Source organism: Scleropages formosus, chromosome 6 (genome assembly GCF_900964775.1).
Source record: "Scleropages formosus chromosome 6, fSclFor1.1, whole genome shotgun sequence".
Lineage (NCBI taxonomy): Eukaryota > Metazoa > Chordata > Actinopteri > Osteoglossiformes > Osteoglossidae > Scleropages > Scleropages formosus.
In genome coordinates this window covers 22,780,165-22,804,870 of record NC_041811.1, presented here as the reverse complement: position 1 = coordinate 22,804,870, position 24,706 = coordinate 22,780,165, and the positions used below count along the sequence as shown (strand labels likewise).

General features: G+C 46.7%; 1 protein-coding gene across 1 annotated transcript in view; it reads right to left on the bottom strand.

Annotated features, from left to right (window-relative positions):
- Positions 1-1,238: 1,238 nt before the first annotated feature.
- Positions 1,239-24,706, bottom strand: part of LOC108927257 (carboxyl-terminal PDZ ligand of neuronal nitric oxide synthase protein) — a 72,461-nt gene continuing 48,993 nt past the window's right edge. The window contains exons 8-11 of the mRNA XM_018740438.2: positions 20,374-20,520; positions 18,709-18,874; positions 15,483-15,804; positions 1,239-2,364 (exon numbers count right to left, since the gene is read on the bottom strand). Coding sequence (XP_018595954.2) covers positions 1,818-2,364; positions 15,483-15,804; positions 18,709-18,874; positions 20,374-20,520 — 1,182 coding nt within the window. The 3' untranslated portion in view covers positions 1,239-1,817. The remainder of the gene's footprint in view (positions 2,365-15,482; positions 15,805-18,708; positions 18,875-20,373; positions 20,521-24,706) is intronic.

Sequence of the window (24,706 nt, the reverse complement as noted above, 5' to 3'; positions counted from 1 at the left end):
AATAGGTAAAACTATTCCATAAATTCATCTTTCTTCATTAAAAGAAATGAATTGCTCATTTACTTTTGCATTGGAAACTTACAGTGACTTTATTTTAAAAATTAATTCTGCACATAAAAATATTGTTTAAATGTTCATCTCTAAACTTTGAATTGGATGCACACTACCTTAAAATTGCATGCATGACCAATTTTCATGCCTTTTATTAATGGTGATTTGGTTGTCTTCTGTATATGGTCTGGGACTGTGAGTGCTATAATGCCACACTGTGAAAACTGAAAAGACATTGCAAGAGAGTGGTGAGAAATGCTAGACATCAGTCTGCTAAACGTATCATCTAAAGAAGAAACTTGTTCAGCCATTTGCAACTATACCATCCTTCACTATAAAATTCAGAAAAATTCAATCCTAAAATGCAGGAGATGAGTGTAATATTTTCATACACATTTGAGTGTTCAGCATTAATTACCACAAAGAATAGTTTGTGCAGATTAGAGTACAGATGAGCATTTTTCACTTTCAAAGTTTTTATCACTTTCAAAGATGAGATGGGTACAAATTTGCTGAATCTACAGTGAAAGCTGTGTATACCTGCATTTTACAAGAGGCCCAAGGCATTTATGACAGCTGAATGATGTGCAGTATGGTACAGATACAAATAAAAAAAGACCTTGACTGGTTTATGTGTTCAACAAAGCTCCAGAGCTGGGTTTACAATGCCAAGACAAAGAAGAGTTAATAATTAAAGGTTGGTTTTCCTTCGGCATACAAAGCATACACTATGAATATAACCTGTTTTGTCCCTTCCGTTAAATACAAACAGACATTAAAATATTTCAACCGATCAGATTTCAGGTAGCTGGTTGGTTACATCACTGTGTCCTTCCTCGAGCAACCAAAATGTTGAGACAGAAATTAAAAGAGAACATCTAATAGGCGCCAATCAATGCAACAATTGAACCAGTCAAAATAACTGTCAGCCAAATGGAGAAATTGATTTGGTGTGTGGTGTGTAGTAGTCTCCTTACAAATATAATTTTACTATCTGGCTTGTATATCATGTAACAAATAGATATTCACATTGGCTTCCCTTCCTCTGTATAATATCTTCTCCAACTGCCTGGTGCTATTCATACAATACACACACACACACACACACACACACACACACACAGTCTGAAACAGCGAGAGCTTAACCCGGCAACACAGAGTAGGACCGGGCCGAACCCGCCGCGCCACCACGCCACCCCCCATACAATACATTCTAAGTAAAAGAACGTTTTAAAAAGCATAGGATATTCCCCTTTGAAATATCTGAAAAAGATGTCAGTATAAACTTTAGCTCAGTGCTGATGTCTTGAGAATCTAAGTTAAGCTACTAAGGTAAAAATACAGGTAGGTTACTACAGGCTACTACCTATAATTTGAAAACAAATATATTTATTCCATAACTCTCTATTTTCAAAGACATAGCAGTCATGTACATTTATTAAAGGTGTATTCTAGAAAAATGATAAATAAAATTTTTCTGGGGCGTGGATCAAAACAATAGGAATGAGCTGTCCAGTCAAACCAGAACAAAGCAATAAATGACGTTCCAAGAATTGTCTTGTATGTACTTTGTCTGCTCACATGAGGTGATCACAGAAGATATGTTGTACATTTTCACAAAGTCCAAGACAGTATAAAAATAGTGACATGTGCTGTCTTTGATGTTTAGGGGTGGACTGCGAATGACACTGTATCCCCAGTCACCTTAGATGAGGAGAAAGGTCAGATCCCAAGTCTGGGATTATCAGCAGTTTTGGCTGGGCCTCCTAGGTTTGCTGTGGGATGCTGGGGTCCTCCGTAGAAGCGTTCAGCAGTTCGTCTTCGGAGAAGCTGATGTGGAGGCAGGTCTCGTTGGCAGGTGAACTGAAGGCGAGCGTATGGTCGAAACTCTCAGATCTCTCAATAGGGCTGGCAGGTGGCGGTGGGGCAGCAGGGACGCACCCGAAAGTAACCCCGTCCCCTAAACCGCCACCTCCACCGCAACTGCTGGAGGTGGACAGCGGGCCGTTGGGAGGATCGGCAAATGGGTCCTCCTCCGTCTGGGGTGACAGCAGGCCCTTCTCCTCGGAGCGCACGCCCGAGTCCTCGCTTGCCGACCGGGAGGCACCTTCGCCATTGCTCAACGAGCGGAGGTCACGCGGGGAGGAGGAGGAGCCCGGCATCATGTCTGGAAAGGAGCAGCTGCTACGCAGGGCCACCGGTGCGGGAGCCTCCGAGACCGCGATGAGCTTCCCCGGGGAGAGCGGACGGAGGGACCGCTTGCGGTTCACGGTCGGTGGTGGCGGGTTCAGCTTGGGGACAAACTGCTGAAACCTGCAAAAGCAACAGAAACACACAACTGGCCGTTTTCCCTTTATTACAACACAAACAAACCAAAAGCCCAGCTCTGAAAGTACATGCATTTGGAGTGAACCTAAATCCCCGATGACCTACTAACCATCTTTAACTGCTGATTGCCAACACTGTTAATAAGAACAGATGTGGTGAAGTTAAGTGTAATTTGCTCACAAAAAGAATAAAAAGCCAGGATTTACCTTAACCGACGCTCGACATTTAAAATCGAGGAATATCTCTCCCCGGTTCGTAAGCTGCGTGCCATTGCTACAGGACCATTTACACGCTCAAGCCATCGCTCGCTGTGGAGATGCGGCTCCGACGGGCCCTTCCATCTGCTATGCTCTCGTCCCCGTTCTTCAAGAAGCAGCCACGCTAAAAATAGCCACAGGCGGCTAAACCGCACGCGACGCGAAAGGCCCCGTGGCGGTTGGGGCCCGAGGTCTGATGTGGGGAACGGCACATGTGGCCCATATGGCTGTTCGCATTCGGGATGCCATAGCAAAGAAACCATATGGATTCTGAGCGTGTAACCGTATAAGGACCTTGTATCCTTTACGCAGGCTCTTTTCCAGCATGTGGATTTTGGACAAATAGTCTCAGCACGATAGATCTCACAAGAGAAATATTTCTGGCAAGTAGAAGGAAAACAACCTTGCTCCCTTACGTTCTCTCTTGCTACTGGGTGAACGTGAACCCCGTATAGGTTGAGTTTGCAAAGTATACGGGCTCGCCTCGGTCCACCATATTGTTTTAAGTGTCCTCTCCTTGCCTACGTACCACTTGAAAATATAACTAGATTTAAGAGATGTACATAACCTCAAAGCCAATCTTTCCCCCGTATACATCGTTCAGACAAGGGAAACGCAGGATAATGTAGCACAGGATAGCAAGGAATAACACAGGATAACACAGGCTAACGTAAAAATGTGGAGGACGTAGCAAAAAACGATGCATAGTCGAAAACATAGTATAGACTACATCCATCCGCTGTGCATCAGTCTCCTTGGCTAGCGCAACACATCCAAATCATGTTTTAAAATAAAAATACAAAAGGCCTGGTCATCGAACACTCGGTGACTCTGTGTGGGCTGTAAATCTTGGTAGTGCTTCTTTGGCAGATGTTATACAGAAAAATAATCAGCAAGCACAGTAGAAATGATTGACGCGCGTGTCACAAGGAACTGCGGAAAAGCAGGAAAAAAAAGCTGAATACAGGAAAATGTATCCTCAAAAATGCAGCGATTATACCGAGGCGTTCACAATCGTGCATCAAGGGTAGAAGAGGAGACGTGCACAAGCCCTGAATGCAGGTAAATCATCTAACAGCACCCATTAACGTGCCAATGATGAAAGTCAAAGACTGTCATGAGGTGTGACAAGCAGTCAATTGCCATGGTCCCAAAGACCTCTAAGACAAGATGAATATTGCTGAAATTTACCTGCACTGTAAGTCACCAAACTAAATACTCAAAGTACCCCTAGTTCCTAACTATCAAGGAAGATTAAGCTCACTTGTGTGCAGGCTATCAACACACACACAGACACACTCATAGTCTGAGGCTGCTTGTCGCGGCAAACCAGAGCCTAACCTGGCAGTGCAGGGTGTAGGGCTGGAATGCCAGTCTGCCGCAGGGCACCCCAAGCGGGACTCGAACCCCAGACCCACCAGAGAGCGGGATCTGGCCAAGTCTGCTGTTACCCCCTACACTAATCTTGGTGGGGTGGTGCATAATACAGTCTACTATAAGTAACGAAAGAAAGTCTCCATCAGTTCAACTACGCCAAATAAGATCTGAACTCAAGGACTTGAAGGGCTCAGATTGAATCAAGACCTGCGCATCCCGTATACCTGTCTGCCAGGAGCTGTGCTGAAGATGACTGCTGAACAATTATGCCACTGTATGAAGAAGTGTTCACAGCAGTCATTTTGGACATTGAATAAACTGCAAAATAATGTTTCTAAATGGGACAAAAGGTACATTATCACTAACACATTCTACCAGACTTTCATGACTGCATGCCCCATATCCATGCTGTGCCAAATGCCTGTGTGACGTTTTGTTGTCATTTCGATTCCACTTCACTGTATGCACCTTCATACCAACAATCCAGTGCCCTACTCAAAAGAGAAGAGCTAAAATTGGGTCACCACATGGTAATTTTACAGTTTGGGTAATTTCTCACATATGTAGACAAGGTTAAAATCTTAAAAGTACTGCTGAAGTGACCCCTGAATTATTTAACTAAATACCAGTGTAAATAATATATTACTGTAATACCATAAACTTAACAAGTAAGGAAATGCCAGTATAATTTTTAAGGTTACCCTCTGCAACGAACAAAATTTCATTCTGTATGCTAGTCGCAGTTAACGTTTTACGGCTAATTATCATAGCTCATTGCTCAGTATGACCGGATATATATTGTAACAGCCTTCCACCTTAAAATTCAAGTAAAATAATCTTTTGAAAGCCATTGATTAGGGGAATTATAGATTTGGTGCCCCGAAACAATTTCTATAACGCTGTATTTTCTCCTTTTCCGAAAATCCAAATCAAACATGGTTTTAAATCTCCGAAGGCCGAGCCAATAACAGCGAGAGAGACAAATGAAAGGGCGAGCAAAGGATGCTGGAGGCCTTCCGTTTTCAAGAGCCGCAGCACAGAGACTTATCGGTCAAGAGGGTGTTCACCGTCAATTCAAAGGTGATCTCAAGACATGCATGAGGAAAACAACTTTTCAGTCCAATGAGATTATCATGACCCAGCAATCCCAACCTAGTCATTTATATTAAATTGCATACTAATAATCAGATGTTATCTATAAATTCTCTCAGAACAGTGTGTTGTCTTCATTTTTTTCCTTTGAATGCGTGTCCGTGAGTGTACATGCGCAAGCATGCAATAGAAACACCGGTGGGACGAATGCTTTGAATAGATGTTTTCACCAACGTCCCTGCTAACCTTTTTCGGGGGGTAGCCCAACCTGACCTTTTCTGACAATGAAGCCCCTCAAGAGTGCATGTGGCTAGAAGCACAAACCATCATCTTCACGAGGAACCTCTGAAACAAAGGGAGCTTAATCCACCACTAGCCCTTCATGTCATACTTACATAACTGCAGACATAAGCAGATATTTAAAAAAAAAAAGAAAACTCAAGAACCATTCATACTGCTTAGGTGACCGTAAAATACAAGGCTCCCATCTGGCTTAGGTATGTGCACTGGACACTTCGTAATTCTTGGGTTGCAGAGAACACATGCAGGCTGAACATAGCGGAACTCAGAACACATGCTCATGCGTGACAGGTGCAACACGTGTGTGATTGGCATGCGCTAGTATACTCACATCTAGTCAGGACTGGGGTATAATACACAGGGGGCTTAGCGGCCGAGAACGGAGTGGAGAACCAGGGGTTAGGGGACAGGATGGCTGACCATCAGGAGGAGCTTTGTGTGCCTTACGGGGGAGGCTCCCTTCCACATTCGGCCTCACCCAACAGGACTCTGGGAATTGGGGTAGGTCGGGGGATGCTAGATAAGGACCAGGATGAGCAAGAGAGGGGGTTCCTCGCACCTGCACCGGAAAGAAGGGAGAGTGAGAATGGTGCCAAGCATGGTGCTGGAGTAGGGGAAGGAGAGGCCAGCAAGTGTAGAAGAATAGGATGCAGAGTCAGGTTGCCTGGGAGCAGCTGACTGTCAGGACAACATGGAGTTCCAGAGGGGGCAATAAAAGCCTCATGAGGCCTTAGGTGAGATGTTGTTTGGAGGTCTTCTCCACTGATAAGATTTTTAGAATCAATGTATTGTGACAGTTCCATTGCCTCAAACAATATTTTTTTCACTGCCAAAGCCTATGCATCTTCTGGAGGTCAGGCATTACAAGGCTGAAAGGATTGATGATACCATGAGGACGACGTGACATTCTGCGGTGATGAAATGGGCAAAAAGACACAACCTGGTGTTGAATGCTGTGAGGTCTCTGAGGTAACAGTGCTTGAGGGCTTGATGTTTTTGATTCAAAGGAAATTCTTGATTTTATACAATGGGATGAAACCTTTCCTTGGAGTGCACGCCAGGCCCTTTACTGAATCACTTCAACATGTATGCAGCCAGGTGAATGGATAAAATCAAACAAACCTGTAAGCCATCAAGACCTGTGTGATTTTCTCTGGGTTACCGTATCAGCTAATTAAATAAATGTCAAAAACTAATAAAACTGAAACAGTTTTTCTTAGCTGACTACAAATCAATGTACAACCCATGAGGCTATTTATAAGAAATAATACACACACTTTCTGAACCGCTTGTCCCATACAGGGTCACAGAGCCTACCCAGAAACACAGGGCATAAGGCCAGAGGGGTAGGGGTCACACCCAGGACGGGACACCAGTCCATCGCAAGGTACCCCAAGCAGGACTTGAACCCCAAACCCACTAGAGAGCAGGACCTGGTCCAACCTACTGTGCCACCGCACCCCCTAAGAAGCAATACAATTTGAAAATATAATTTGATCATTTGTTTCCCAATCCCAAAACTATTCTTTACCAACATATGCTGATGCCAAATTGCAATGTCATCCAATATATCCAAATGATATATACTGTATTTGGATAGTTAGCTAATTGACAATTGATTTACTGTCATTCCCCAAGATAGCCCATTTGAATCAGGAAAATTTTACTTTACTGGGAGTCATTTCACAGCCATACTTTGGCTTACTAGGAGATTCTTTGCATTTATGAGGACCAAATTTGGATTTCTTGCTTGTCGTCAAAGCTGAGCTGCACAATAAATTTATATTTACATTTATTCATTTAATGGATTATTTTCTATAAACTGGTTTGGCTGAGTCCCACTCTCTGGTGAGTCTGGGGTTCGAGTCCCGTCCTGGGTGTGTCCCCTCCCCCTCCAGCCTTGAGCCCTGTGTTGCCGGGTTAGGCTCCGGCTCGCCGCGACCCTGCTTGGGCTAAGCTGTTTCAGACAATATGTGTGTGTGTGTGTGTGTGTGTGTGTGTTTTCTCTAAACTTACATAGCATTTAGCTACCTTTATACACATTGATCTACAGTGCTACAAACACTGCAGTGAACACAAAACAGTCATTCTCTATTTATAAAACAGTCCAATCAACAGACACATAAACACAATTTAAAGTCACCAGTTCACCTGAAACACATCTTTGGACTGTCGGAGGAAACCAGAGCACTCAAAAGAAATCCATGCAGAGGTTTAGGCCTACCTGGTAACAGAGATAAACATGGTTTCTCGCTTCTGACTTGTCTGGAGCAGACAGCCATACAGTATTATTGAGTAATTAACATAGGGACACTGGGTCATAATGCTGTGTTATGATAACTAATGATTATAATATGATCACTGTCTGAAGTAATTGTGTCTAATTTAATGGGATTTGGTGACATTCAGCAAATGTGGGTGTCACTTTTGGAGCTCAGGAATGGAAAATTTTTTTTAAAAACCTTTTTTTTTTCTTTTTTTTTTTAACCTGTGGAGCTAATCGTAATTACATCTTCAAGTTATGAGAATTTCCCTTAAGAAGGATTTTTCAGGAGTGCACTACCTTTGTAAGGCAGTGGAAGACCGCATTGTTTTTGTGAGGCCTCTGGTGCCCGAAAAGCTCACAAGATCATACAGAACTATCAGTTCCCAACATGTATGAACACATATTGTTCACTCATAAGAACTTGAAATAATTTCCACATTTCGGCTGTTTTACAGTCCCAGCCTGAGGATCACGTCCCACATGGCACAACATACACATTGTAAAGGAGTGGAAGTTCTAAAAGAACAGAACAAACTGCACTCCTTTGAACGGTTTCAGTGCCAGCATGATACATAACACACCAGCAGGACAGGGGTGAATTATCCTCTTGCACCACAATAAGACTGTAAAGCCTGCAGTCACAGTTCTGACATATGCGAGTGTTTACGGTGGCATGGCAAAAACAATACTAAACATAGCGTATATTCCCTTCGGTGAACATAGACAATATATACTATAATAATGTTTCTGAAATTGCTATGAATCACTCTCATTGTCCTAGATAAATTCACAAATGAATCAAAAACATGAAATGCATTCCGTTATCCCAGAAACATCAATTAGCTGTATTTTTTCTTTAACACAGTTTTACAGTAACTGAGGGTCCATGTGGTATGATGTACTCTAAAAGTGAATATTTCTACTAGAAGTTATGCAAAATTATCGACAATTTATAATGTGGGACGTAAAAATGTATCCTCTATCAGGCTTCCAAGAGCGCCTGTATGGAACACAGCACACTGGTCTTGCAGATGACATGACAGTGGGAGCCTGGCTCTGGGATGGACAAGCTGGGTTTCAGCCCCTGACTGGCCAGGCCTGGCAATCTTCACCAGCACGGTAACCCTAGTGCCAAGATCCTGCGTCCTTCACACGGGGCACTGCAGCATTGCGGTCCTACCGCAGGTCCAAATACGCCTTGTTCCATCACATCAAACGCAGCCTTCACGTTGGGTAAAACGGGTAATTCTAGTCAACAGAAGCAAGAGCAACATCTCCTGGTATTTGTGGTACTTACCTTCCTGGGGCACATGACATTTCCAGAGATATCTGTGCAATGCACTTCATACTATCACAGATCTTTAAATGAAGCTTAAACAGCCACACTTGAGTCTAATCTGATAACTTAACACTGACTTTGAATTCTCCCTTAAAGCACGATCTGTAATATACACACATGTATAATGGACATAAGCGCACATATACGCGCACGCACACAAACAGGAACTAGTGCAGAGGCCCTCCGGCCTTCTGAAGATAACCTCCACTCGACCCCGCGTGCGTGCGTGTTGGCATTCATCTGTCCGCCTGCTGTCTGAAACAAGGCCCAGACCACCTGTGCACTTGACTTGACCTTATCTTCACCGCTGTTGTGCAGAGGCTGCCCTGGAAAAATCACTGAACTGCACTAAATCCTGGAGCCGGTGGTAGCGGCACACGCTGCCGAACGCAATTCCCTCACCCCGCTCCAGCCAATAAAACTCTGTGAGAAAGACCACTGGCGAGCTTTATAAGTTTAAGAAAAATCACACTGCGCTTAAGAAGAAAATACAGTCTTGTAATATTTAGAGACTTACTGCATCGCTTTCTCCAAGCCGACAAGCACAATGTGCCGTCTGTCCAGCAGTTACAGTACCAGGGCTGGAGATGTCCTTACCCTGCATGAGATCGTAACCAGCTGTGCTCCTTTGAGAAGTGGTATAATTTACCCTTATGCAGTTTACTGTCCTGCTCACCACTAATAACGGTGTGAAAATCCACACAACACATGCCCGCAACCGCCCCCCCCCCCCATGCCCGCACACCCATGCACAGACAGACACACTCACACTGGATCATTTAGAGGTCATTTGTGAGACGGCGAAAACTCCGCAGTGGGAACAGCTGCACAGCTGACAGACGCACTCCAACCGCATCGCACATGAGGATGTGCGTCTTTTTGGAAAACCCATTATAGAAAACTGAGGCCGGGGGGGGGTTGGGGTGCGGCCTCACCGCAGCCTATTTCCATGGAGGGTGGGGGACCAGAACGAAGAAACCCTGTTTTTCTCATCTTCGTCTTTCACGCAAAAACTTTGGTTGGAATCCCAGGCTCTGTCTCGGGGATGTGAGTCACTGTAAATATGACATGACTCTGTGTGTGTGTGTGTGTGTGTGTGTGTGTGTGTGTGTCTCTGTGCGTGTATGTGTGCGCGACCCCATCTGTTTGTCCAGGTTTGACTCTGTAAGCAAACTGTTACCAGTCTTTTGGATCACCACCCTGGTCCACATATATCCTGTGTACACTGTGCTGGTGTCCCAGTGGGAAAGAGCACTGCAGCGCTACACAACAGCCTGTAAACCTCTCCTCGCTTCCAGTTCTGATCTCATTTTGGCAATCACACCTGTTTTCTTTAAGAAAGCAAGCACAAATATCATCAGCTATTCCTCCGCAACAATTTAAGCTTATATGTAACCGCAACAGCTGATTTACAAAGTGACTCCAGCGAAGTTGGGAAATCGATTCGTGAGCGTGTGGCTGAAGCATCCGACCGTTCGGGAGTTTGACCGGCTCGGCAGACGTAAAAAGCCAAGAGCCCCGTAACTATTGATTCTCTTTGGAAATTGCGGAAACAAGGCATATCCGGACAATAACGTGTGCCATCTGGCCGGTTCGGAGCCCGTGGTAGGGAGCGGCCGCCTGCTGTCCGCATAGAACAAGCCGTCTCGCCGCACCTCTTATGCTTGGAGACATTCAGCAACGGCAAAGGTCTTCCTACATTCCTTGTTGCTCAGCACACCCACGTCTCAGGATCAATCCAACCCCCTCGGAGCCTTTTTTTTCGCTCTGTTTTTCGATCCTTGAAAAGCAGCCCATGGAGCTTGGCGAGAATTAGCGTCCTTCTCAGTGAAGAGGAAATCAGCCTGGACCAGCTGGGCTTCCCGCGACAATGTGGCAGCAAGGAGCGTTTCAGCAGCATCGACGAGGGTGAAAGCGACGACCTTGTTAGTGGACGTGTTTGTCGGGGGGCTCGGGGCGATGGGAAAGGGGGCTGTTGATACGGGCCCTGTTGGCTGCAAGTACCTGCGCTGTAGATGAGTAAAACACGGCAATCCCTGTTCAGCCTGTCCTGTGAGCACCCTGGTAAAGCTCGCAGGGAGCTCTCCAGAGGCAGGTGGCAGCGCCGACTCCCTGTCTCATTCATGAGGAAATCAATGAATACGCAAATGGACCAAATGGACCAAAAGGTCAGCTTCGCCCATTATGAGGCACGGCTTAAATTAGGTCCGTGGGAAAGATCCATATGCAGAAACGGGCCGCAGCGCACAAACAGGTCCAATGAAAAGGTCTTCTTTACATCAATTAAACAACGCGGGGTGAGGCTGGGGGGATTCGACAGTTCTGCGGCTGATTTCCATCGTATTTTTTCCTTTGTTTTCCTTGTAAGTGGATATACCGTGCTCTCAAATCTCGGGCTCTGACGTCAGTCACGGTGCCGAGAAAACAAGTATCTGGGAGGTCACCAGGAGCCTGCTGACATACATGCTGGTGACTAGGAGCAGCTTTTACAAACAGTTCTCGGATTAAACGGATAAAGGGCTGTACGTTGCTTTGGTGGATTTGCAATTTATCCTGCACTACATTCACTGATTTATAAACATGTCATTTCAATGCATCCCATCATGTGAATTGTAAGAGTACTGTGATACTAAAGTAAATGGCTACAGCAAAATCAGAGGGTTAGAACGATTACGAGCTTAAATAATATTCAAGTCTTCAACAACGTGCTTTTTGAACACCGCATGGTACTTGAGTTTATAGAATCTGTTCACTGACTCCCCAATTTATGAACCCAATGGGGACAGGAAGTCTGCTCATAACCTGATTTGTTCTTCATTGATTTGTATCCCCAAAGTCACAATGAATCAATGCTGCGCAAAGGTCATTCCATCAATTTACTGTATAGATTCTGTAAAAATCTTAGATAAAACTATAACGAATTTAAAAAAAATTCTCTAACGCTTCCTTGCGTTCACCCATTCTCGATACCGGTGTGTGTAATGCTGGGTTACAGTGTCCATAGCCTGTCCTGGAAGCATAGGTTGAGACAGGGTGTAGCCTAGACAGGCTGTGAATCCATCCAAAATATGTTATATGCATTATTCAATGCTGATTATAGAGTGATTTATCAGCTTAGCATGTGTAATGTTCATAAAGCTTCTTGCCATTTTCAACTTTATTATCTACACAGTCAGTAAAAGCTTAATAATACATATGTCCCTTGAGTTATTTACAGGATAGCATCTATAAAAATGTTGAATGTGACTATGATAAATAAAATTACATTGTAAGACTTTTCATTTCAGAGTTTTAATTAACTCCAAGCCACATTAAAACTAAAACTAATTTAAAATGACAGAACATTTAGCGTTTTCACTTAGCAGACGCTTTTCTCCAAAGCAACTTCCAATGAACACTATGTAGTGTTATTGGCCCACGTCTCGTTCACCCAAGGTGACTTACGCTGCTACATGCACTACTTACAATGAGTCACTCTACTATGGGTGATTTTAGAGTCACCAGTCCACCTAAACGGAATTTCTGGACTGTGGGAGGAAACCAGAGCACCCAGAGGAAACTCACGCAGACACATGCGAACTCCACACAGACTGAGCAGGGATCAAACCCATGTCCTCTCATACCACCCAGGCACTGACACAGCAGCGCTACTTGCTGTGCCACCCAAAACCATAAAGATACCTTCTCTTCAGAATCTCCTGTTCAGTACTGTTTGCGGACTGATTCATATTACAAATATGAGCGACGTTCCTTATCTTGTTATTGATCACCGTCACTGATGAGTACCAGACATGAGCTGTAGACACTGCAGGAGAATCTTGCGCCTTCTAAACATTGTGGGGGTCTCTAACTGCCCCACTGACTGTGTTTTACTGGCAATTTACGGCAGAGCGTGGAAATGCAGGTGGCTTTCACTCCACAACAGACAGAAACTTTAGGGAAAAAAATACGTACTGTATGTGAAACAGAAAATACAAATGAATAAATATATAAATATATAAATAAAGGTGAGGAAAATACAATTAAAAACAAATAAGTGACCCAGAAGGGGGACACGGTGGCGTAGTGACACAGTGATGTGGTGGCACAGTGGCGCAGTGGGTTGGACTGCATCCTCCTTTCCAGTGGGTCTGGGGTTCAAGTCCTCCTTGGAGTGCCTTGTGATGGACTGGTATCCTGTCCTGGGTGTGTCCCCTCCCCCTCCAGCCTTTCACCCTGTGTTGCCAGGCCAGGCCCTGGCTCCCTGTGACCTTGTATGGGACAAACAGTTTCAGGTGGTGTGTGTGAGTGTAAGTGACCCAGAGAATGTTTGTATCTTCGAAAACACCTAACTTGACCATTCAGTGCACTTTCCGGGCTCTGACCCTTTTCTAGAAACATCAATGTGCAAAACGTTCGGCTAAAGGAGCGTGCGATGAAAACGTATGCCGAAGGGGTGACGCGTTCTTTTGACACACCCCACAACCTACAATAATCCGTGATGCAGACTGCATAATGCATAATAAAAATTAAAAGTACCATGTTGGCTCAGGGTGTATTTAATACCACAGTCCACCAGGATATTTTTCCCACAACGCACAGTGAACTACCCTTTTGTCTGGGAAATAACTTCAATCAACATGAAAAAACACACAATCTTAAACCCTCACGCAATAAACTTGGAATGCCAAAATATGGTATTTCATCATAATTAGTCTTACCGTCTATTATTCACAGGCACAAATGGTGCTGCCCATCATGACTCAAAAGTACCAAAACTCATTAAAGCTAGATTAGTGAAACAGGCTGAGTTTTAGCCTTTTCCAATGTCTCGCATCGTCAGCGCACTACGGCACAGCGAGGAGCCCGTAGGACGGGAACCGAGTGACCGCCTTTGACGGCAATTTACGTAGATTCGCTCAGGCTGTTATTGGGGATCCCAGACCGAGGCTGCCCACACGTTCTTCCACTTTGGTATAGGCCTTAGGTGGAACTACATCCTTCGTTACTTGCTATTGCTCATATTCCCAAAACAATCACCTCCGTGACAAATTTCTTTTTGCAAACTGAAGACCCTGGAAAACACGTGGTTGGCTTTGCTATTTATCCATGTGCAAATTCGTCGCTGGGGTCTAATTTGCCGTGGAACTCGCACGCGGGAAGGAGGCAGCAGGACCGGGTGAGGAACACCTTTGCAAGAATTCGTTAACGGAAGCCTCTGAACTGTAGATGGGAGGGTTGCTTTTCTTTGATGGCTGGAGAAGGATATTAAAGTAAGCCTCCAAAGGGAACTACCAGGAGTGTCGAACACAATTATGGGTGTCCTGTAATCTGCTTGTGCGCACACAGGTCCTGCGTTGCATGGCTGTGCGTGATATGGCCCCCCGCTTTAGCGAAACGTGCTCGTACCGGTGCCGTTTGTCGCCGGCTAAAGGTCGGCCACGTTTTGATGTTTGCATTAGGGTTTTTTTCGCTATTGGTAATTAACACATAGGCTAAGCATCCCCTATCCCCTCTCAAGCGGAAGACTATGCGATGGGGTCAACGAACCTTTACTCTTAGGGTTAGGGAACACACACACTTTCGGAACCGCTTGTCCCATATGGGGTCGCGGGGAACCGGAGCCTAACCCGGCAACTCAAGGCTAGAGGGGGAGGAGACACACCCAGGATGGGATGCCAGTCCATCGCAAGGCCCCCCAAGCGGGACTCGAACCCCAGACCCACCGGAGAGCAGGACCCGGTCCAACCCACCACGTCACCGTGCCTGGTTAGGGAACCCTTTAAGAGAAATATGCAGTGTGTGAGTCCAGTTTCCAGGTAAAGCTTTGACTGAACACAGGAGCAGGAGAGAAACAGTGGACCTCACACCGTTTCTGGAGAAATGTTCTGCCTAGGAAGCCTCCGCCTTGATCCTAATCTTGGAATAAAACCACTTTTCCAATGGGATCCTGATCCGTCTACTGGATCCGCTAATCGTTGACGGGAATGTGGAAGAGGAGGGGCTCACGGCCTAACAAGGCCCTGGTGTACGGCCCAAACTGACGGGGTGCGCGTTTTAATGATTGCTCCCCGCTCGACATCCGTCTGAATGGCCGGGTGCATTTCGCCGTCGCTGCCTTCCCACGATTCCTCTCCGGCTCTGCCTTTTCACAATTTCAGAATCGTGCAGCCGATTCAACGGCAGCCTGTTTTCAGGAAGCTGGACTTGCAGATTACCTTAATAGAGATGTTTCCATCTCACCGCGCCGTTGTACTGCTTTTGTATTCATGAGCAATTACATTATTATCATTTTTATGATGGTTCTGGAGTGCTTTCGTACAATGTGCCATGCTTTTTACCATTCTTTACAGCTTAAAATAATACTGGAGCAGAGCAGATTAGAGCAGGGTCCTTCATGGAACTTTAACCGCTAGCTAGTCATTCGCTTTCATGGCGTTTGCTGCCGCTTTACCTGGAATATTAAAGTGAGTGAAGTTAGAAGTCCTCTTACCGCTCAGCTACCGTCCCGATGGTCTGGGAGTCCACACTCACGACGTGGCTTCCGGAACCTTCTGACCCATCTGCGCTCTCTACCTTTCCATTGGAGGTTGTGCCGGGGGCTTTCACATCCTCCGTGCTCCGCTGTTTGGGTCCATTCTCCAGGGTGAGGAGATTGAGGTAGGACTCTGCGCAATCCACCGGAGGGGGCTCGCACCCGGGGCCCCCGGCCGGGGTGGAGGTAACGGGCTGCTCCTTCGCCAGGCTGTAGTGATTCTTCAGGTTGAGGGACAGCGACTGTGTCGACAGGGACTTCCACATCGAATCCTGCTCATCTGCAGTGAAATATAATGTACGTTTTGGAAGTGTTACTCCATAATCAGCAGTCAGAGAAGACAAATCGTACAACCCTGTGGCAATAGTATCCGGAAAGCTGTGCTTGAGACAGCTAGTAGCATAGTGGTTAGAGCTACTGTCTTTGGATCTAAAAATTATGGGTTTGATTCCCCACCTCTGGCTGTAGTACCCTTGAGCAAGGTACTTACTCTAAATTGCACTGGTAAAACTACCCAGCTTTACAAAGGGGTTGATAATTGTAAGTGGCTTTGGAGAAATGCTACACGAATAAATGTAAAGAACAAAACACTCCTAAAAAGTCAATACTGAAAATAAGATCTGTTCATTTAGCTGATGTTTTTTTTTTTCTTCCAAAGTTACATACAATTATTTGCCTATTTATACAACTGGATACTTTTAATGGAGGAATTCAGGGGAAGTACCTTGCCCAACGGTAGTATAGCTGGAGGCGAGATTTGAACCCATAACCCACATCGACTGAAGCTGCTTGTCCTAAGCAGGGTCGCGGTGAGTCGGAGCCTAACCCAGCAACACAGGGCAGAGGAGACACACCCAGGACAGGATGCCAGTCTGCCGCAAGACACCTCAAGAGGGACTCAAACCCCAGACCCACCACAGAGCAGGCACAGGTCAAACCCGTTGCGCCGCTGCACCCGCCAAACCTGTAACCTTTGGGTCCAAAGGCAGGTGTTGTGATACACTACCGTGTTTTGTTCACGGAAGACTTTTCAAAATTCTAATTAAAGTTTACAACACAGAATAACGCATGAGAATATAGGAAACCAGTATATAACAACAGAGCAAACCAGGAACCTATGGGCCAGGCGGTCTCTCCGGTGACACCCCCAACAACCCAGCTGGTGGAGCCCATTACCGCGATGAACCAGGCTGCCTAACAGATTAATATTCCCCAGCGTGGGGGGAATGAAATATGATGTGTCACGGGCCCTGTGTTGGTGTGCGGGGGCTGAGCAGCGAGGAGACCCCCCACACACTCCCACTACCAATATATATTGGCTTTTGAAAAAACGTAAGCAATCTGAGTGCAAGTTAAATAGCACTTCATTTCAATAAACAGAAAAGGGCCGCACAGAAACTAGTTAAAAAGGGAAAAAAAAAAAAAAAACAGGGAAACGACGAATCCAAGCCACGCAGAAGGCGAAGTGGGGAAAAATGCGGTGATTAAAACTCAATTCCCGAAACTTTTGTTTACTCCTGTTTTTATTTCGGCGTTTCAGGAATCGCAAACAGCTTTTCAATGTTGAGGGAGACAGAGAATGGGAGAATAAAAGATGGGATAGGGAGGCGTACGGTAGAAGAGGGGGAAGGATAAAAGGAATTCGCCTTTCGAGCTTCCCCGTCACACACACACACACACACACACATATACATGCACACACCCTCCAGACTGGCGTCCCCACCAGCCCTCGTTGCGCAACGCACACCCCAGGGGCGATGAAGCATTCCCAACACAAATGGTTTGGCGATTACTCAGACTGCAGGGTCGTTCCTTGACCGCGCGGTCTTGGCAAGACAACCTCTTGGAGGCGAGCGCCCCTTCCAGCTGTGTTTACAGTGTCTGCTTTCCCCACCGCCATCCCAGAATGCATCTTTCCACGCACGGAGCTCTTATCTCACAGCCAAGATCGCACGCTTGCCCTCCGAGGTTCGGAGAGCAATTCTTATTAATTTCTGCCGCACACGAATGACATGCATTATTCAGCGCCGTGACAGGCTGAGCGTTATCTCGCGGACGCGGCCCAGATACCGTTAGGGTCACGCGCGAATCAAAACAACGTAAATGGGAAACACATGTTGTTCAAGTCATCGTTGGGCAGAGCCGGTGACCTGGCAGGTTCCGCAAGGTCATCTCGCTCGATACACCAGAACAAATTGGAACGGCCTCCCTTGGAAAACACGGTGGGTTAGAGCTTTGAAACGCAGTTAAACGCCCCACTTTGACGGAGGATGTCCTTTTAAATGTTGGGCGTGAACTGTTAGATGCCACGTTTGTAACGTGTATGCCGAGTCTGGGTTTTTGCGCTCGAGCGCACGACGTTAAATGCCGCAGGGAGTAAAAATTAATGTACGCTACACTGTCGAACACCGGGCTGTGACTGAGTGACCGTGCTGTACGCGGTCCAACACTGGGACTCTACACCGACGAACACTTGCTCACCCTGCCTGTTTTTTTTTATTCTTGTTTGCTATTTCGTGGATGGGGGTGTGGTGGCGCAGTGGGTTGGACCGGGTCCTGCTCTCCCGTGGGTCTGGGGTTCGAGTCCCGCTTGGGGTGCCTTGCGACGGACTGGCGTCCCGCCCCGGGTGTGTCCCCTCCCCCTCTGGCCTTACGCCCTGAGTTGCCGGGTTAGGCTCCGGTTCCCCGCGACCCCGTATGGGACAAGCGGTTCCGAAAATGTGTGTGTGTGTATTTCGTGGATTGCTCTTTCTTTTTTTTGTTGCCGTTGCTGCTTTTCTGGATCCGCGGTTTGTCTCGTTGCCAGTTTTTGATCATCTCGTTCCCACCAAAGTGTCATCTCCAGCACCGGGGTTTAACTGAGGATAAGGACTTGCGTCAGCCTTCGCCTCAGCTTTGGCTCGCTTCGTGTCTCATGCGTACGGAAACTGCTGTCATTTTTCAATGGGAAGGATGATAAAAATGTATAAGAGACGCACGTGTTTCGATTCACCTGCATGAAACACTGCCGCTTTGACCAAAAGTAACGTGTCGCAGCGGTTAGGAACAAAGTTTCTGTCCGTCGTTCTGCCCCGAGTGTAAATGACCCTTCGTGTAGAACAAGAAAAGACGTCACACGGGTTGGATGCCTCGTGTATCTCAGACTCAGCCTCAGGGGCCCCAGACCCTCCGAACCCAGTCTCACCCGGGCTGCGACGGTGGGCTTTGGCCTCCAGGTCCTTGAGCTGCTGGACCAGCAGCGCCACATGCTGCAGCAAGTCCCGGTTCTGCAGGAGCAGCTGGTGCACCCGGGCTTGGGCCTCGATCCGAGCCGCGGTCTCAGCTGACATCTGGTCCTTCAGGAGCTGCACCTGGGAGGGCCAAGCGAGGGCAATATCTGGATTCATAATGTCACAGAAGCGTGCATTAAAAGAAATAGAGAAATGGAAATTAATTCAAGGAACTATGTGTGTGTGTGTGTGTGTGTGTGTGTGTGTTTGTGCCGTTTGCCAGCGAATCTTTGCGAGCGTCTGCGCGCGATTGACAGTCCTCATTGCTGCAGCAGAATCAAAGACTTTTCACACAGTTCTCATAAATTCATATGACTGTTAGGGAAAATCAAATTAAGCGCTTCCAATTTTATCCCGGTCGTCTACACTAAATAAAATAAACTGTAACCTCCGCGATTTTTCTGCCATAATACGGCAGAGCAACAGTCTTCAGGAAGACCTCGTGACTATTTTCCGTCGCATCGCCGCACTGGAAGCAATATGGCCTGGATAGTGTGAATAATATATATGAAATGTCAGTTCGGTGCAATTTTCTGCCCGTATGAGATATCATTTTCTCAGAAATATCCATAACCTCATATCTGTGCTAGTCTTTGATTAGGGCTCCCCCTTTAGGGAGCGGAGGCTCACTTCTACGGGAAATTTTTACGTCTGCTTGTCACAGACTCATCAGTGGATTTCGCCTTCTCTTGGACGAAAATGCCGCTCAATGTTTGCAATTTACCAAAAGGTTGAATCGCAAATCAGGTACTCTTAGCTGCGCTTGTTATTTCTGGATTATTGGTAATTTACACCACGTACAGTACGTTTAAAGGTTCGAATGGGGACCTGCTGATGTCACAATGAGGACAAATAGACAGAAGTAGTTAAATACTCAGTCCTTTATTCATTCAGCTGACGATTTCTTCCAAAGGCACTTAACGACGATTTACCCTTTCGGGCAGGTGAGGTATTTTTACTGCAGCAGTCCAGAGGAAGTACCTCGATCAAAGGTAATATCACAGGGCCAGCGATTCGAACCTGCATCCTTTAACGGCGAGCCTGTGGCTGTAACCGCAATGTCACCCGCTGACTTCCGCAAAAATGAGCTTTTCCGCAGTTTTCAGGATGGGCCGCACGGCCCAGTACGATGATGGGGGTGTGACGGTCCTTACGCCAAAGTTACCCGCACGTGAGCGACGCTGAGTCCACATCCTTGGTGGCTGAGGGCTGGTTCCACACACCTCTTTATGGCAACCAGCCTACAATGAGCTACAGTCCACCCCCCTCAGCCTGCGGTGTTAGTGTTAAATATATAAGAATGTATCCTTACGTCCACAGTTTGGATTTTCGCTTGTCAGTGGTATATTGCGGTGGTGAAAAATTCAGGGCGCTCGCTCTTCTGAGCATGGCCCCCTTCTAGAAGCAATGGATTATACATGATGTCGCCCAGTGGTGTTATAAGTCATGCGTGGAGCCACCGTGCCTTAGGATTTTGCTTTGCGATACACGTTTCGCGGCTGTGATGCGGAAAGGAACGTACAGCGAAATGCACGTAAGCCCTTTTTTGCTGCTACCGAACGCTCTCACGGGGGCCTTACCTGTGCGACGGCCACCTGCGTCTGCTGCTGCTGCTGCTGGAGCTGGTGCTGGAGGAGCTGCAGGTGGTGCTGGGCTGCCAAGGGCGTGAGCGTGGGGGAGCAGGGGCTGCCGGGAGACACGGCACAGGGCGTGCGCGTCCTGAAGTCCTGAAAGGGAAGGGCCGCCAGAGCGGTGAGGGTGGGCGCGGGGGACCGTGTGCGCGGATGCGGGGCTCTTTGGGATTTTTGCAGCCGATTTGAATATATTTATAACTTTCTCGTCTGTCCCATGCATGCCACATTAAACACCCGTGGGTGCTGCAGGTTCCGGAAAAGTGAAGTCCAGGTGTTCCCCATTTCATGTTTTTTTCTCAAATGTCAAAATTCCTCAAATATTCCAGAAAAGTGTGTCATTCTGCAACTACCTCATATTGATCCTTTAATATGAAATCCAGATCCAGTTACTTTTGTCCAGACTGCATGTTACGCAGCAGCTCGGCCGCTAACAGCGCTGTTGATCCTGAGTGCCCTGGAGTCCATGTTCCAGCATTCAGCCCAGACCCTTCCCGCACGGTGACTTTGCATTGGCAGTAACAACTGTCCTCTTGGAAGGAATACTCATTTTCGACTGTCTGGAATTCTCCAGGGGGGCGCGGTGGTGCGGTGAGTTGGACCTCATCCTGCTCTCTGGTGGCTCTGGAGTTCGAATCCTGCTTGGGGTGCTTTGTGATGGACTGGCGTTCCGTCCTGGGTGTATCCCCTCCCCCGACAGCCTTACGCCCTGTGTTGCCGGGTTAGGCTCCGGCTCCCCCGCGACCCCATATGGGACAAGCGGTTCAGACGGTGTGTGTGTGTGGAGTTCTCCACAACGCTGTGCATTCCATACATTCTCATTTTCTCCTTGGCAATTCAAGTACAAGAGTGGCAGCTCCTGAGCCTGTGCATGGTGCATAAACGATGCATCTTCCGTCAGACTTTCTGTACCACGGGAACCTTGTTAAAGCAGCGGTGGAGAAACAGACTAGCGCTTTAAGGGAACGCATCTGTCAGTGACAGGCAGGAGAACAGCAACACTTCTCCGAGTTGCACGTGCACTTTCCGCATCGAAAGAAACAGAGAGCCCAAGGGAATCCATGTACGGGATTCCTAGCATCCACTGCAACAAACCAAATGAGAGACCAATACACTGCAGGCTCACTCTTGTTGCTTGCAAACAAACAATGCTGGAAAGAGAAGCTTTGGCTTAATTTGCACTCTCTGCATTTAAGGTTATTCATTTAGCGGACGCTTTTTCTCCGAAGCAACTTCCAACGAGCTCCGTGTAATGTTACCAGTCCACACCTTATTCACCAAGGTCACTTACACTGCTAGTGCTGCACATCACCTACCATGGATCACTCATCCATACGTCACTCGCACGCTATGGGTGAACCTGAACAGCACGTCTTTGGACTGTGGGAGGAAACCCACGCAGACACGGGGGAGAACATGCAAACTCCACACAGCCTGAGCGGGCATCGAAACCATGTCCTCTCCCACCACCCGGGTGCTGTGAGACAGCAGCGCTATTCGCTGTGCCGCCATGCTGCCCGTCTCCTTCAAACCCTTTACGGCTAAAGGATCCTAAACAGCATGTTCATGCCAACGGTATGTGTATTTCATCACCCTTTCCTAACTTTCCTCAAACCTGCTAATTTCAGAAATCATACATACAAGATACAAAGCATCATGGATGTCATGTCCACGCCCACAGCACAAGCAACAACACCTGACTCCGCACTAACTCATGAGTAATCACTCACCTTATAAAGACCCTCTTTAGCTCCCGTACCCCTGCGGAATCTCGTTTGGGACAACGCCCTTCCTCGTGTTTCTACATGCACTCTTGCTTTGTCCACGATCTCCAGTTTTTTGACTCCTGCTTCGTTCTTCGACCACGTCCATGGATCCTCGTTCCTGTCCTGTTCGCCGATCGACCGACCCTTCGCCTGTCCCTGCTTTTGAGAACTCGCCTCTTCCCTCAACTTTTGACAAACAACGCAGCACTTGGGTTCAGCCATCCCGGCTCCCTGCGTTCCGCATGACAATGGACAGGCCTATACTGGTATTATTTATGTTGACATTTGACCCTTGCTGTTAACAAGTTGGGGGGCGCAGTGGGTTAGGCCGGGTCCTGCTCTCTAGTGGGTCTGGGGTTCGAGTCCCGCTTGGGGTGCCTTGCGATGGACTGGCGTCCCGTCCTGGGTGTGTCCCCTCCCCCTCCAGCCTTCCGCCCTGTGTTACCGCGTAGGCTCCGCGACCCCGTATGGGACAAGCGGTTCGGAAAATGTGTGTGTGTTAACAAGTTATTAGTCCCACACTACAATTTAGCTAAAACCACAAGGAAGTTAAATGTTTCTGGTCAAAGACAATCTATTATGAAAGAATGAGAGAAACCGAACGTTTTGAAGTCACACAGATAGTAAAAACGGTGGAGCGACAATGTCTGATGTCCAAAACTTCTGCGGAATGTTCCGTGCTTAGTTAAACAATTTTAGTTAGTCGGAATGGAGCACCAATTCATATTTGCTTTAATTATAAAACTCTGCAACAACAATAACTCGATAACTAATAAGAATACAAGCACAGGTAGGCCTGAACCCCACTCCCGCTGCAGTATCCTTGATCAAGTACTTACCATGAATTCCTACACTATGAATTTTACCTGCCCCATAAATTAGTTAATAATTCTAAAGCTGAACATCTGACACGGGAAGTTTTGTTGCAAAGGACTTAGATAAATAAATACAAATACGCTCGTGTGGTTCATGGTACCTGTGGAGCAGCAAACCTGTTTAATTTTATTTTCCGGTTTTTTATTATCTTAACTGCTTTTTAACAATATTTAGAATGTACTCATTTTAATTACCATCAAACAACATGAAGCATAAGGCAAAGTGATACTTATAGAGACTGCAGATGTTTGACATTTTAAGGCTTAAATGTGCAAGATTGGCTGGTAGAAACACACACACACACACACATTGTCTGAAACCGCTTGTCCTGAGCAGGGTCACAGGGAGCCAGAGCCTAACCAGGCAACTCAGGGCATTAAGGCTGGAAGGGGAGAGGACACACCCAGGATGGGACGCCAGGCCATCGCAAGGCATCCCAAGCAGGACTCGAACCCTAGACCCACTGGAGAACAGGACCCAGTCCAACCTGCTGCACCACCACACCCCCTGCCTAGTAGAAACACACACTTTCTGAACCACTTGTCCCATACGGGGTTGCGGGGAACTGGAGCCTACTCGGCAACACAGGGTGTAAGGTCAGAGGGGGAGGGGACACACCCAGGACGGGACGCCAGTCCATCACAAGGCACCCCAAGCGGGACTCAAACCCCAGACCCACCGGGGAGAAGGACCCGGTCCAACCCACTGTGCCACCGCGCCCCCCTCTAGTAGAAACACTAGGGGAAAAGAAAAAAAAAAAACTTAAGTAGAATAACAATAATTTATTTCATCCCTCTCGCAGTTTTTATAATGCTGGGTTTGTGTTGTATGTTGTGGTACAAGCAACATTTTTTTCACTGAACGGTGAAAATTAGATAAAAAAAAAATACACCTGACTTTTTTGCGAACCGCATCGATTTTTCCAGTCCAATATCGGGCACCATTAGCAGTCTCAGTCTATCAGTGAACAAAATGAATTATTTACTCCTCACTGGCCCGCGTTCAAACCGAGCTTCTGTTCTCTCACTGCAAGTAAAGCTCCATTATTGCGAGAATTAAAGTGGCTTATAGTGTTAGATTCGCTAAACTCCGTCTCATCACTCGTCCATTTATACAACAGAGCAATGTAACTAACACACACACACACACACACACACACACACACACACACACACACACACACACAAAGGCCAATTTAGAATTACCAATTCACCTGAAACACATCGTTGGACCGTGGAAAGAAACCAAAGTGAACATGGGAGAAACTCCCCGCAGACTGACAGGGTCTCGAACCCTCGACCAAAGGCATAGCACAGGCACTGTGACACCATCGCCGTGACTCTTTATGTCACTCAGACAGAGACCAGCACCACTCTATGGTTTTCTTTGCAGTTATACAGTACTGTGCGAAAATCTTAGGCACTTAGATGTTTCACAAAAATATTTGTTTTAGACGGTTATTTAATGTCTTCTGCATTAGTGTCAATGGGAAAGAGCATATTTTAGATTTCTAAGCATTCCTTTTGCAAAAAGTTAAAGTCTTATAGTAAGGGTTTTGTATGTCGTTAAAAAAAGTACACACACAAACACACACACTGTCTGAAACCACTTCTCCCAAGCGGGGTTGCAGCAAGCCAGAG